This window comes from Onychostruthus taczanowskii, unplaced genomic scaffold (assembly GCF_017590055.1).
Source record: "Onychostruthus taczanowskii isolate IOZ18803 unplaced genomic scaffold, ASM1759005v1 scaffold4, whole genome shotgun sequence".
NCBI classification, from domain to species: domain Eukaryota; kingdom Metazoa; phylum Chordata; class Aves; order Passeriformes; family Passeridae; genus Onychostruthus; species Onychostruthus taczanowskii.
Genome location: NW_024501459.1, coordinates 2,750,130 through 2,763,180, shown reverse-complemented (window position 1 = coordinate 2,763,180; position 13,051 = coordinate 2,750,130). Strand labels below are relative to the sequence as shown.

General features: G+C 37.6%; 1 protein-coding gene across 2 annotated transcripts in view; it reads left to right on the top strand.

Moving 5' to 3' along the window:
- Positions 1-917: 917 nt before the first annotated feature.
- The window catches only part of ST18 (ST18 C2H2C-type zinc finger transcription factor), a 167,665-nt gene continuing 155,531 nt past the window's right edge, over positions 918-13,051 (top strand). The window contains exons 1-2 of one of the 2 annotated variants that reach the window (XM_041412782.1): positions 918-980; positions 1,275-1,410. In XM_041412782.1, coding sequence (XP_041268716.1) covers positions 942-980; positions 1,275-1,410 — 175 coding nt within the window. In that variant the 5' untranslated portion in view covers positions 918-941. Of the gene's footprint in view, positions 981-1,076; positions 1,131-1,274; positions 1,411-13,051 lie in introns of those variants that run through there. The other variant, XM_041412781.1, reaches the window with a different exon arrangement.

Sequence of the window (13,051 nt, the reverse complement as noted above, 5' to 3'; positions counted from 1 at the left end):
GGATGGTTTGGATTGTGTGCAAAAATTCCAGTGCTGGTCTGACAGCTAAAGAATGAAATTACAAAGGGGTTAATGAGAACAATTATTTATCCTTCAAAATCTGGAAAGAGATGTTTGTGATTTATTGTAAGTAAAAGGAAAGGCACTGGAGTGGCTTGGTGTGAATAGAGGCCAGTGGTCAGTACTGGAAGTGCTGGGTCTGTATGGTAAATCTCTTCCTACAATGGGCTGAAAAAGATTTTTCTTCTTCTCTGCCAGGGTGTGGCTTTGGGGTGACTAGTGGGGTAAGAACTTACAAAGAATGGATACATTTAAAATAATATTTAGACTATTTGGGGTTTTTTACTGGTCATGAAGTCACTGAGTTTTTCAGTTTCTGTGATGAGTCTGGAAGATTCTGAACTAACTTCTGCTACTTAACTGAGCTCCAGGGTTCCAAATCTAGATCCTGGACAAATTCCATATGTTCCTTTTAGACCCCTTCTGAAAGAAAATAAAGGTTATAATGAGGAAAATCCTGCGCAGGGACTATAGCAAATGCACTCAGTAGATTAAGCAAGACTGAAGTTCTGCTTCAACCTGATAAAGCAAATAAAGCATAATGTTAAGACAGAGGAAGAGTAACACCCGCCTCCTCCTCCTCCTCCTTCTCAGCACACACACACAACTTGTTTACAAAAGTGCCTTGTAGTGACTGCTGGTGGTGTCACTCCGTCCCATGCCCCAGAGCTATCACCGGGCCTCATGGGAGATGTGACTACAACATCGGACATGGGACTGTTTGTTCACTCACTTTCTGTGAAGAGAGTTTTGAACTGTGTTTTGAATAGACAGCATTTTCTTTGTGTGGTTGGTAAATAACACAGAGCAAAGTTAGTCAGCAAGTTGCATAGCTTCTGCATTCTGATTCTTTGGAGCCCTTTTGTACCAAGCTTGACAGGATGTTTTTAACAGAATGTGACCTCACTGGGATACCAGAGGTAAGGAAAAAAGTTATTGGGGCTGTTTTGGAATATTTTGCGCAGAGCTGACCGAAAGCACTGCTTTAAAATGCCTTTTGGAAAGAAGATGGTTTCATGGTGATCCAGTCAACATCTTGTTCAGTGAAAATCAATGTCTTTCACTCCTTTGTGAGTTGCAGGAAGTCTTAAGAGATTTTCAATTTCCCACATGTGGAAAAAGAGGGTGATCTGTGAATCTCAGAATGATCATGCACTTGCTCATTGAGCAAAGGCCCAGTTCTAGAGCATCAAAGTGTTTTCTTTCTAACACAGCACAGAATAAGCAGAGCAGATCCAGTTGTTCATCCAAGTCCTAGGAGCAGCAGCGTGAGCATCGGAGCGGTGGCAAACCCAGCAAGACCAGGACGCGTCAACCTTGTGGACACCCATCCTCAGCCACTGGCTGAAGGTAAGAGGGAAAGCCACACAGAGTAGCATCACCGAGCTCTCTGGGCAGGACCAGGAGTGGGTTTTCATTACGGATGGTTGAGCTGAGGCTGCTGCTTGCCGCCGTGCCTGGAGGCAGAGCAGAGGGGTGCACTGCCCGGGGGCTGCGGGCACTCCCTCTCTTCCCTCTGCTGGGCAGCGCCGGCCACCGGCACCTCCGGGCTGCTGGGGAGCCCGACCGGGCTGCACCGGCCTCCAGGGCTTCCCCGGGGGATGCCCCCGGTTCCTGGCACTGACAGGATGGAGTGGTGTGAGCTTCAGCTGCAGGAAAAGAGGGGAGAGAAATATGAGTGTTCCACAAGTCAGAGAATTTGATTTAAAACCAAGCAAAATAAAGAGGATGTCAGATTCAGATATTTATACAGTACAAAATATTATAGATTCATGATGAATATCTGAGTGATTTGTTTACATTCATGATTTAGAAAGGTATTTATGGAAAATAAAAGAAAAATTAATTATTACAAAATATAGCTTCATGAATAATAGGGATCTTGCTGTTCTGAAATGGAATTAGCAATATGTGATCTGCTATCTATATCAACAGAACAACAAAGCTTTTTTTTTTTGTGGTCAGCAATTGTAAGGGTTTTTTTCAGACAGTACAGGTGACTTAAAAATTTTAAAAGTTTGTTTCGAGTCACTGGTGGAGCAGTAAGAGGAAATGAAATTCTCATGATATGCAAAACTGTTATTCATACTTAAAGAATTTCATAACAAGGAGATGTAAAAATATGCTTTTAAAATTGGAAAGTTTTGGGTTTTGCTGACAACGAAAATGTTCTTTGGTAAATGAGGATGGAAAAGTTCGCTCATTTACTTATGACTAACTAGAGTTGCTTTTTACTGTAAGCACATAAAAAACTAGGGCTTTGTTTTTGCTTGTGATAAGTTAAAAAATGGATGGTTTGAACTTCATTTAGCTGTGTAAAAGATGTGGTGAGTGCATCACTCCTCCTAGTAAAACAGAGTAAAGACTTTGGTTTGACAAAGCTTTTACAGTGATACTTTTATATAGCCAAGCCTGCTACTGTACTTCGATCCATTGCTGTGTGGTTATAAAAGCTGCAAGGTCTGTCCTAATTAAAGCAAATATTTGTACTGAAGAACCTTCTAGAGAGAAGCATGTTGTGTGAAACAGAAGTATTTCAAATGGTGATGACTAAAGATGTTAAATTTATATTCACAACTCTGGTATTGGTGTTGCAGTAGTACTTCTGATCTTCATCAGAGGTCAGATGCTTGGAATTCTATTAAAAAAACCAAGACTTTATAAAGCAAACATCTAATTACCATATGAGACATGAAATAGCAGTTCAATTTAAAAAAATACAACAAATTGGTAGTAATAAATGTGTTAAGATAGAGTTATCAGATGTAATATCTACCTACAGCTGCATGTATACTGTGAAGTGTTTTTTTAAACAAATTATTTTTCCTAGTGTCTCATTCACTAAAGATGAACTGCTACCAATAGGTGTAAGCTTGATCTTTTTATGACCTTCAGTCAGGGAGAAGTTAGCAGGGTGAGATGCAATTACTTCATCCCAGAATTTGAAGAAAAGAGTGTAAAAGTTAAATGAAAGTGGATTGCTTCATACTGATGAAACCTAAAGTGAAGAAACCAGTAGAGGTCAGTGCAGAGTGCTGAAATGGAAGGAGAGTGCCAAGGCTTTGTGTATTTTGCTCTCTACTTTTGATCTTTAACTTTTCCTTTAAAATGGGGTAAAGGCTTACAGTGGCTTACAGCCAATATATTCTTACCCTCTTCAAAAGATAATATGTGATAATATAATAATGTTACAGTGCTTAAACAGATCAATTTAAGCAACAAAACATATTTTGTTGCATGTTAGAGATAGCAGACAGATGCTGGAAACCTTATTTAGTGGAATCATTATTGAAACCCATATGTAATACTTATTACATATATTGTAGTGATAACTATATCTAGCTGATGGCTATATAGCAAAAAACCAAAAAGTAGGAGAAAGTACAATTTTCAGGGAACAAGTTTTCAAATATTTGAAGTTAGAGTAACAACAGAATTTTTCTCATTTCTGGTAAAAAGTCTGGATAATTATAATTATGTGGAGTTTTAAAAGCCTTTTCTTCATGTATATACATAGATATGCAGGGGCCTGTGTGGAGGCAGACTCTGTATATAAATTTGAATTATCTTTTGTTTCTCTTTTTAAAGTCATTGTTTGCTCGTGGTTTCCTTTTGTGTTTTAAAGCAAGGAAAATAATCACTGCCTATAGTCTGTGCATGAAAAGATCCTTCAGATATATTAGCTGCAAAATCTTCTCTCTGAAAAGCCTCTGTTCAAACTGCTTTCTGTGTATCTAGAAAGAGCAACCTTCCTGTACCCATTCTATTTCCTTACACTTTAACTAAGTACTTTGAAAAGTAGCTTGCTATTGAATTGTGATTGTTGAATATCAAGGAATTGCAAAAGAGATTATCACTAGATAAAAAGGGTTATGTTCTACTTTGATTCTGATACCAATTTACATCTGCTGTCTATGATGTTAGGGAGATATTTCCTGTACCTTTAAAGAGAGTAGAGCCACACAAAGAGTAAATATTCTTGAAAATCCTCTTCACTTGTTCTGCTTACCTTTCATGTGCTTCTTTAAATTGATTATGGAGGCATTGGAAAGAATCCAACACCTTTGAAAATCATACTTTCTTTTCATTTGCTTTATCATGCTCTTAAAAGTGACGAGAACCAGAGACTCTGCAACCCTTCCTCAGAGGCACTTGTGCTGTGTGCCATGAGCGTGAAGGAAGCTCCAGGGGCTTTAAAGGGAGGATTACTGAAGGGGAGGGATTCCCTGCTAACTGTAGCAGCTATCAGCAGTATAAATTGAGGTGGCAAGGAGAGAGAGGTGTTATCAGCTGCTGTTGCATATCTGACTCGTGATATGTTTTTGCTACAATCCTCTGTGTAACATCCCACACAGGTCTTCCAGTCCTTGGGGTTTCATGTCAATATCTCCCTTTATACATGTAGCACAAAGTACTGAATTTGCTGGAGCCAGTGAAGTGCTTCTTTACAGTTTGAAGTGGTGGTGAGACCAGAAGCTCTACAGGCATGTTTCACTATTTTTTTTTTTCCCCTTGGGGCAAAGGAAATTTAGAAGTAATCTCATTTATTTCATAATACGGGATCCAATCTAATAGGGTGGCAAACAACTGATGGTATGTCAAATGACAATTTCCATTATGAGTCCAAATTTTTACTAACACTTTGCACTCAATTCCTCTCAATTCAGTTCTTATCTAAAACTGAAGAAATAACTTTAAGTACTGATTTTCCTCCTGGATTTGATTGTGTTTTGAAAAAATGGTTTTGAATCCAAAAGTCAAATCCACCTCTTTCCCCACATAGGCTTCTGTTGTCCATAGTATTTTGACAAATGATATTTTCTGATTGACTCTTACATATCTCTCTCATTTTTTGTTGGTTAAAAAGTCTGTGAGAAGTTGTATTTAGCTGAGCCACAGTGGCAGTGCTCAATTGTAGTAAATGATTCTCTTCAACAGTTATTTTTGGGAGGGAGCCCTTCTCCTCAAATGCCTTTCCTGAAAAGTAGTGCAGTGGTTGAAATTAAGATACTATTTATAATACTCAGTGCTCTGGTTTTAGGCATTTGATGTTCAAGTCCACAAGTCAAAGTGGACTCTTGCTTCAATGAAGTTTGTTTTTTAAATGTAATCACATGGTGTGCTTTTTTTTTTCTTTTTTTTTTCTTCTTTTTTTTTTTTTTTTTTTTTTGTGACATATTTAATACAAACTCCCAAAATTCACAGACCAAAATAATATTGCTGAAAATGTGTAGTCTAGTCAAGTGTAAAGCTATACTAGAAGTTTGGGACTCTTATCTGCATCCTGACCAAAGATAGAAGATTGCAGCCAGGCTGTTCATAACCAAGAAACAGAAGGTCTATATTATCACTGAAATTCCCAGTCTCTCATAAATCAATGTTTTGATATTTTCTTTATTGTGGTATTACATTCATACATATAGGTATAGCAACAGCATGTTCTCTTTTTTTTTCTTTCTCTTCTGATGTCTTTGATCTATGCTTTTTTTTGTTGTTGTTGTTTTTGTTACTGGTTTCTAGAAGTTCTTCCCTGCAAAGTAGCTATGCATAACTAAATTATCCTGCCGCTATATAACCACTTGTTTGTTTAACTCAGGGATATATTTCTTCATTCTTAGTGCATATGGGTGTACCAGTACCTGAAATGAAGGTATCTGTCATTCAGCTATAAAGCTTTGTATTCTGTTTAGGCACATATCAAAAAAATGTGGGCTTGTGTCCAGATGGGAATAGCACTGATCCAGTCAGTGGTGATCAGTAACCGAGATAGCAGCACTAGTGAAAATCTCCTCATGTAAACAAGGAAGCTGTGGCATTTGCACCAACAATTGAATAAATTCAGGATCCTTGCTGGCAATTACATTGTTAATCTGTGTATTGCAAAATAAATAATTTAGAGCCAATAAATTGGAATGATAAATGTAGGCAAATAAACTCTAATTTCAAAATTCTATAGGGAGGAAAAAAATATAGATTTTTCACCCATTTCATGATGAAATGGTCAGCCTAAGCAATTGGTATGATTTCAGGAAATATAGACATATATCTCATGAAAATGTCAATGTAGCAGTTTCAGTTTTGGTGGTTCTATCATTTTACTGAAACGTATACATGGAGGCACCTTTATTCTTAATGTGCTTTAAGAATCAGAAATGGTGATTTTCCCTGATTATAGTAGATTGGATTGTGTAGATGGTTTTGGGTGTTTTTCACTTTATCCTGGATTTCTCTTGGGAGTTTGTTACCTGCCCTTTTCACTGTGGATCTCAAGTCAATACTAGGTTTTGTTTTTAATTTCTTCACTTTCTCATTTGTCAAGAACAAACTTTAGACTCCAGTCTAAAGTCTTGGTATTCTTTGACTCACACTGAAATCCATACAGAGCTGATACAAGTTTTGAGTGTCTTACCCATCCTGGGAACAGAAAAAAAAAACCAACCAACTCATGGGTAACAGTGGTCTAAAGCTAAGGAACTGCATGACCTCAACATTAAATCTGAGGAATATGCAGTATTAAGGCTTTCTAGAAATTCTGAAAATCACTCCCCTTTCCTAGAAAATTTCTGTTATTTCTATTTCACATATGTATTTCTAGGAGTTTAATACTCACCCTCCTAACTGTAAACAAAATAATTGTGAATTCAGTTTTTGTAATACATATTCATGTTTATGTTTATGAGCAAAATCACTTCAAAAGATATTTATGTTTTTAACAAGTCTCGTCTAACACTGAATCCTATATTTTACTCTACTTTTCTGTCAACAATCTGTAGCACATCAAGGTCTGCTGTAGCAGATGTTTGTGATTAGTCAATAAGCTTCACAGAATAGAAAATATTCAACAAGTATATTTACTTTTTCTTGTTTTTCCATAGTTTACTTTTTCCTTTTTTATTTTGATGGCACATCGCAGTTTCAATTTTACAAACTAGGTTTTCCCAACACTGTAAAAATACAATAAATAGCAGTGTTATTTTAATACATTATTTTACTATTCTTTGGAGATTTCACGTTGGTCCAGAAAAAGAAGTGTGCTCTTCTGAAAACTTTTAATCTGTTTTTTAATATATTCTATTTTTATCAATACATTCATATTTTAGATATATATATATATATGTATATGAATCTGTACAGAATGCTATGAAATTTCTGCAGGGAAATGATAATTAGGAGCTCATCAATATATTTTGTGATCTCAACAAGTTAATATGGACTTTTTTTTTTTCCAGGAATTAAGGTGTTAAACTTAAGAAAACACTTCATTAAAATTAGATTAAATATGGATAAAAATCTGAAAAAATACTATCTGCAGCTTTAAACAGCATGAAACTGAAACACATTTCCCATGAACTTGACTCACAGAAATATTTTTTCTATTTTTCTCGGTAATAATTTTATTAGTAGTGCTCCTCTAGAAGTGTTAATCATGTGATCGCATGTGTCACAGATATTCCATTTTGCTAGCAGATTTATGCTACTTCAGAGGAAACATATGAGTAAAGATTTTCTGGCAGCTTAATTTTGGTGGTAAAGATGACCACAGAGAATATGAATGTTTATACATTGTATGATTATATCACGTTTTTTTATGAAAAAGTGATCTGGAGTAGCATGGATTTTAATTCTTGACCAGCACAGTAGAATCTGCAATGAGATGACAGGGTTGACTGGATTCATGTTTTAGGGGGGCAGGGGAGGTCATCTTCTTTGACTTAAGCAGGTTTTTTTAGCACAATCTCCAATGACATCCTGATATTGATGCAATGTATTCATGGACTAGATGGGTGGACAGGTACCTGAGTAGAAAACAGATGGATCATTGAATTCCAGGGGTTAATGGCTCATACTCCATCTTTTCATTTGAGTTCCTTAGGAGACTGTCCAGAAGTCCACCCTAGTTCAGTAACTTCCTCAGTGTCTTGGTGCACATTGGGTTAACCATTATATGCTGGCAGTGATGAAGAGAAAAAAGCGGTGGGCTGTGTCACCAGCAGACTACCAGTAGATCAAAGAAAGCTGTGATTTCCTTATAGTTGGTTCTAATTAGGCCACATCTAGAACAATGCATCCAGTTCTGGATACCTCCATTCAAGGCAGAAGTTGACCAGCTGGTACAAATTCAGCAGGGAACTATGAAGATGGTTGGAGGCAGCAGCATGTGTCCTGTGAAGAAGCTTTTAGAAAGCAGAGCTTCTTTAATCTAGAAAAGAGATGCCTGCAGGTAAAAAAATATATATATATATAAAAAAACATTTTTAGGCAGAACAATCCTGAGAAAATAACAGTGTGGCAACTTCTGAAATAATATTTTCCTTGTAAGTGGGTAGTGCCTCCTGCCTCCTAAAGAAGTTCATCATTCATATGCATCAAGTGAGCTTGGGCTGCTAAGCAGATCTAATGAAACACTAAACATGGCAAGAGATTCTCTTCATGTTAGGCAGTAATATTTAAGTAGTAGTTTACTAATTTTTAATGGTAAAGTATTGCTTTCACATAGACAGTAAAGGAAAATATAAAAAAATTGGCATTCTAGGGCTTATCCAGGTCTCTGAACCTCCTATGTCAGCTGGGAGGATTCCTCCTGCAGAGTAGCTCTTGAGTTGTTCCTGGAATGTTGGAAATTAACAGAGTACAGCTGTTTGGCCAGGGTGGTGAATGCTCTTGATAGGGAAGTGATGGCTATGGATTCTGAGCTGTGGAGCTGTGTCTTGGTTTAATTTGATGGTGCTTATCTTCTGTTTTGTTCTTTTTCCCTGAAATTTTATGTGAATATTTTTGCTGAGGAAGAAAGAACTGTGTAAAGGAAATAAAGAAAAATCTGATGCATTTTTGCTTGGAAGTGAAAACAGTAGAACAAAGAGAGTGATTAAAAATATTTGTAAGTCTACCTTTTCCTTACGTTAAATGAACATGACTAACAGTGAGGACTGGGAGCTAAATGTAGAAGGAAAGAAACTAAGCCTCTTGGTCATTGTTAGAAAATACTCTACTTGGGAATGTAGACTACATTGTAATCAATCTTTCACTGTCGGGATTTATGCTGTGAAAGATATTAGGAAGTGGCTGGGAAGATACCAGTATAATCATTCCTGGAGTTGTGCCAGAATGCTCAATCTGTCCTGTCCAGATGTTGTCCTTTTAGGCCAAGGAAAATACCTCAGCCCAGCTCGATTCCTCCTTATTGCAGAAGCATGTTTGATATTTGCATTGTCTATTTACAAGTTTGGTTTGTAGTCCTGACTCAGGCTGGGCTCATCAAATGCAGGACTACCCAGCAGGCAGCACTGCTCACAGGACTTACATAACTTCTAAAACCTATTTTTAGATGTTCTTTTTGACCTCTCTCGTTAACTATTTCCTGCTTCAATCTCCTCCCAAAAAACTGCCTTTCCAATTTTTTTTCCCCCCCATCTGATCCCAGTTTGCTGTATCACTTTGCTAGGTCAGTATTGCTGAAACCATTGCTAGTGTGCTCATGGCCTTGCATGGAATTTCTGCTGCAGTTCCCTGGGTGCTGTTGACCTTGCATGACAGCTCTCACCAGAAGTGGTCCTCTTCAAGTGAAGTCTGACCATATGACTGTCTCTCAACTGCCTGTGGAATCCACCTATTCTTCACTATCTATAGAGCTTATTAGTGTCTCCTTTTATATTCTCTCAATAACTTTTTAATTTACTTTCCACAAATAGTTTCAGCATGTCTTGTTCACCTGATTTAACTCCAGGTGGAAGCAGCCTTGTTGCTTTCCTGAGCCCCAACACCAATATCATCATCCTTGGTTATTGCTGTTGGTGTCCAGCTGCACAAAGGGAGATGAGGAGATAAGGGCATGGGCACTAATGGCTGGTGATGGATGGCTGAAACCTCTCCATGTTCCTTCCATGCATCCTGGCACAAGAACCCATCTGCCAGGGCTACTTGGGAGTCACAGTGTGTGAATGGAAATGGGAGCAAACTCTGCCCAAGTTCCAAGCCAGTAAGAAATGAGGACTCTAATATTGTGTGAATAGATGTTACCACCGTGGCCGTGATAAGCAAGCCTTGTTGGAAGGCTGGATATGGCATCACATTTATTAGTTCTTATACGCAATACAAGAGTTGGCTGACTTAAAATATGGCAGTGTGAGGTGTCGTCTGCTCACAGCTGCACCAACAGACCTTATCAATGAGGCAGGATTTTTTTTTCTTGTCATTCCTGGTCACTGAGGACAGGGAGAACAGAACAAGTAGGAGTAGCTGTAGTCTCAGCTGTCATTGCAGAATCAGTGGGGGAATAAACACTTAGAAACTGGATACTGGAAAAGTATCCCTAGTTCTAATCCATGGCAAAGCCAGATAACTTTGGGTAGTCAGCTGTTAAATGGGAATTAAATTGGAATGTGCTCTCGTTATGAGACATTGGATCCCACCACAGCTGTAAGGCAAAACTTAAATTCTACAATCCTCTGGTATTACATGAAGAAATAGGTCTTCAAAGTCACTGTTCACACTTTTTTGATTTAAAAAAGAAAACAAAAACCCCGTTCCTAAATTATTTCAATTTGAGACTGTAGGAAAATGACATCGATGCTTCCCTTTTTTATCTCTTGTAGACCATACTCAAACATATGCTTAATGGGTATGTATCTCTTAACAGTTAAAAGCTGTACTACTTGGGTTATTTTTTTTAATATATAATATTTTGGAAGTAGCATTAAGTTGATTAATTTCTGTGTTATTACATCTTTACAGTAGTTGGTTTCAAGTACAACAAATAAACAGCATGCATAATTATTTCTGTGATTACCATGTCTGCTGTCCAGTTACACAAACTCTGTCCTGAAGGAAGGGAAAAGGCGTCACATCCTGTACATATGCTTATACAATATTATAGATATTGCTATTGCAAAGGCATCAGGGTGATTCCATTGATTTATGGAGGTCAGAATTCATGAGCAAAGTGAATGAGGCACGTTGGGCAATGCTGATTAAAATAGATAAGGTTTACTCTTGTAGTAAGAAAAAGTTCAAGAGGCTGATATCGATGAAACGACTTCTCTTTCTGACACAACACTGGTGTTGCCAGTGGGAATTTCAGTGGGATTATGCAGTTGGAATATGATTATATTCTTAGACAGCTTTTGTTTCTTTAAACACTATTTAAAATCCCATCAGAGATATAAGCATTTTGTTAGAATTTTAAAACTGTTTTGTAAGTGCTGCTATAGAACTGGCATCCTTCCTTTAATCAGCTGACAAATTGACCAGCGATTGTACAAGTTCTACAACTGCCTCAAAGTATGGCTGAAAAAGGACAAACTTGAAATTCTGACTTCCACAAGTTTGGAGCACAGTTAATTACATATATAAAGACAAAATCTTGAAGAACTAGTGTTTATTCTGAGGATTTCTTTCACTTGGAGGAAGAGTTTTTAGTGCCCTTTTTGGGTGGTCTGTTCCCATTTAGCTCTGGATATTTGGTTACTTGCCTGTGGTGTCTGTAAAAGAAGAAAATTATGGTGAATTAAATGTTTCTGTAATACAGTGTGTTCTGTGGTGTTTACCTACCTTTATGTACATGATCTGCAGATATATAGCATATGTATTAAAGATACTTCAGTTTGAGAAATCAATGTCCTCTGCAAGTGTTATTTAAAATGATTAAAAACCAGAAATTCTTTGTTCTTTAGAGCTTTGACATAGGCAACTTTCCTTTCTGATTATCTGGACTATGAGGGAGAGAAGCACATTGTCCTCCTTTTTATTAAGCTTTTTATTATGGGAACATTCCTCAAGCAAAATATACCTGGAGTCTAACATTCCCTCTCCAAAGGCAAAATACATTCTCTTCTCAACATACTAGGATGAAGGACTGAATCATACTTTAAATTATTTGCTTTTTGCCAAAATATCTGGTAAATCTACTTAACTGAATGAAAAATGATCCTGAATGCTCAAAGTACTTTTGTGGAATAAAATGTATGTTTTGCATGTACAATGACAGCGGGAAAGGAAGAAGCAGAGATTGCCAAGGACATTCTGAGAACATTTATTGATTGGAAACAAATCAGTGGATTTTTTTTTGTTTTGTTTTGTTTAGTTTTGCTGGATTGTTTTTTTCTTCTCCATATTACATGAAGTGGTCTCTGTCTGGGTGTAATTTTTACTTTTTAGTGCCATCTGCACCTGTGGCCTTTGGACTTAATGTTTATGACAGATGGACTGGACTGTGCTTGCACCATTTAGTGTATAATCCTTCTGTATGTATCTATGCCATGCTAGGCAGTGGCACTGGCCCAATGGGCATATTTATTAGTGCAGACTTCCTGTCTGCTTCCATTGTTCTGTTGCAGTGTCCTTTGAGCCTAATGGACCTTGCTTTGTGCTGGGCCCACCTACAAAATATTGCTTCTGATTCGTGCCAGATATCTATTGCAGACTCTGATTTTTTTTTTTTTTTCTCTAACATATTTGCCAACTAGAACGCTTAAAATGGATCAATTCCATATTGTAAATGCTCTTCCTCTCCTCTCAGCCTGCAAGCTTAATTTTGGAACAAGCTTGCTAGCTTTGTTTGCTAGTATCAAGATACTTGATAATAACACAAGAAGCATTCCTGTTGAGAAATGTAACCTCTCACTACCTGAGCTGCTGTTCTACTGGAAACAAAAGTTGTCCCCAGTGAGGCAGTGGCTCCTGTAGAAGAGGGTGCAATAAACACAGCCTTGGCTGCAGGAGCTGCTGGCTGGCTCATGGCCTGCAGCCTGGAGCTGGGTGGCACATCCCATCCCTGCTGACTTCATCGGCGCTGTGTGATTTGGGAAAAAAATGGACTGCTATTGAACAAGAAGTGTTGCCTTCTGGATCTGAACAGCAAAACAAATGCAACACTTGGGCACTTGCAATTTTGCAAGTTGTTTGTGAACCTGACAATCCACAGAGGTGATATCACTAAAATGAAGAACAATTAATTATCAATCATTTATTTCATAAAACCATGAGGTAGCCTCTC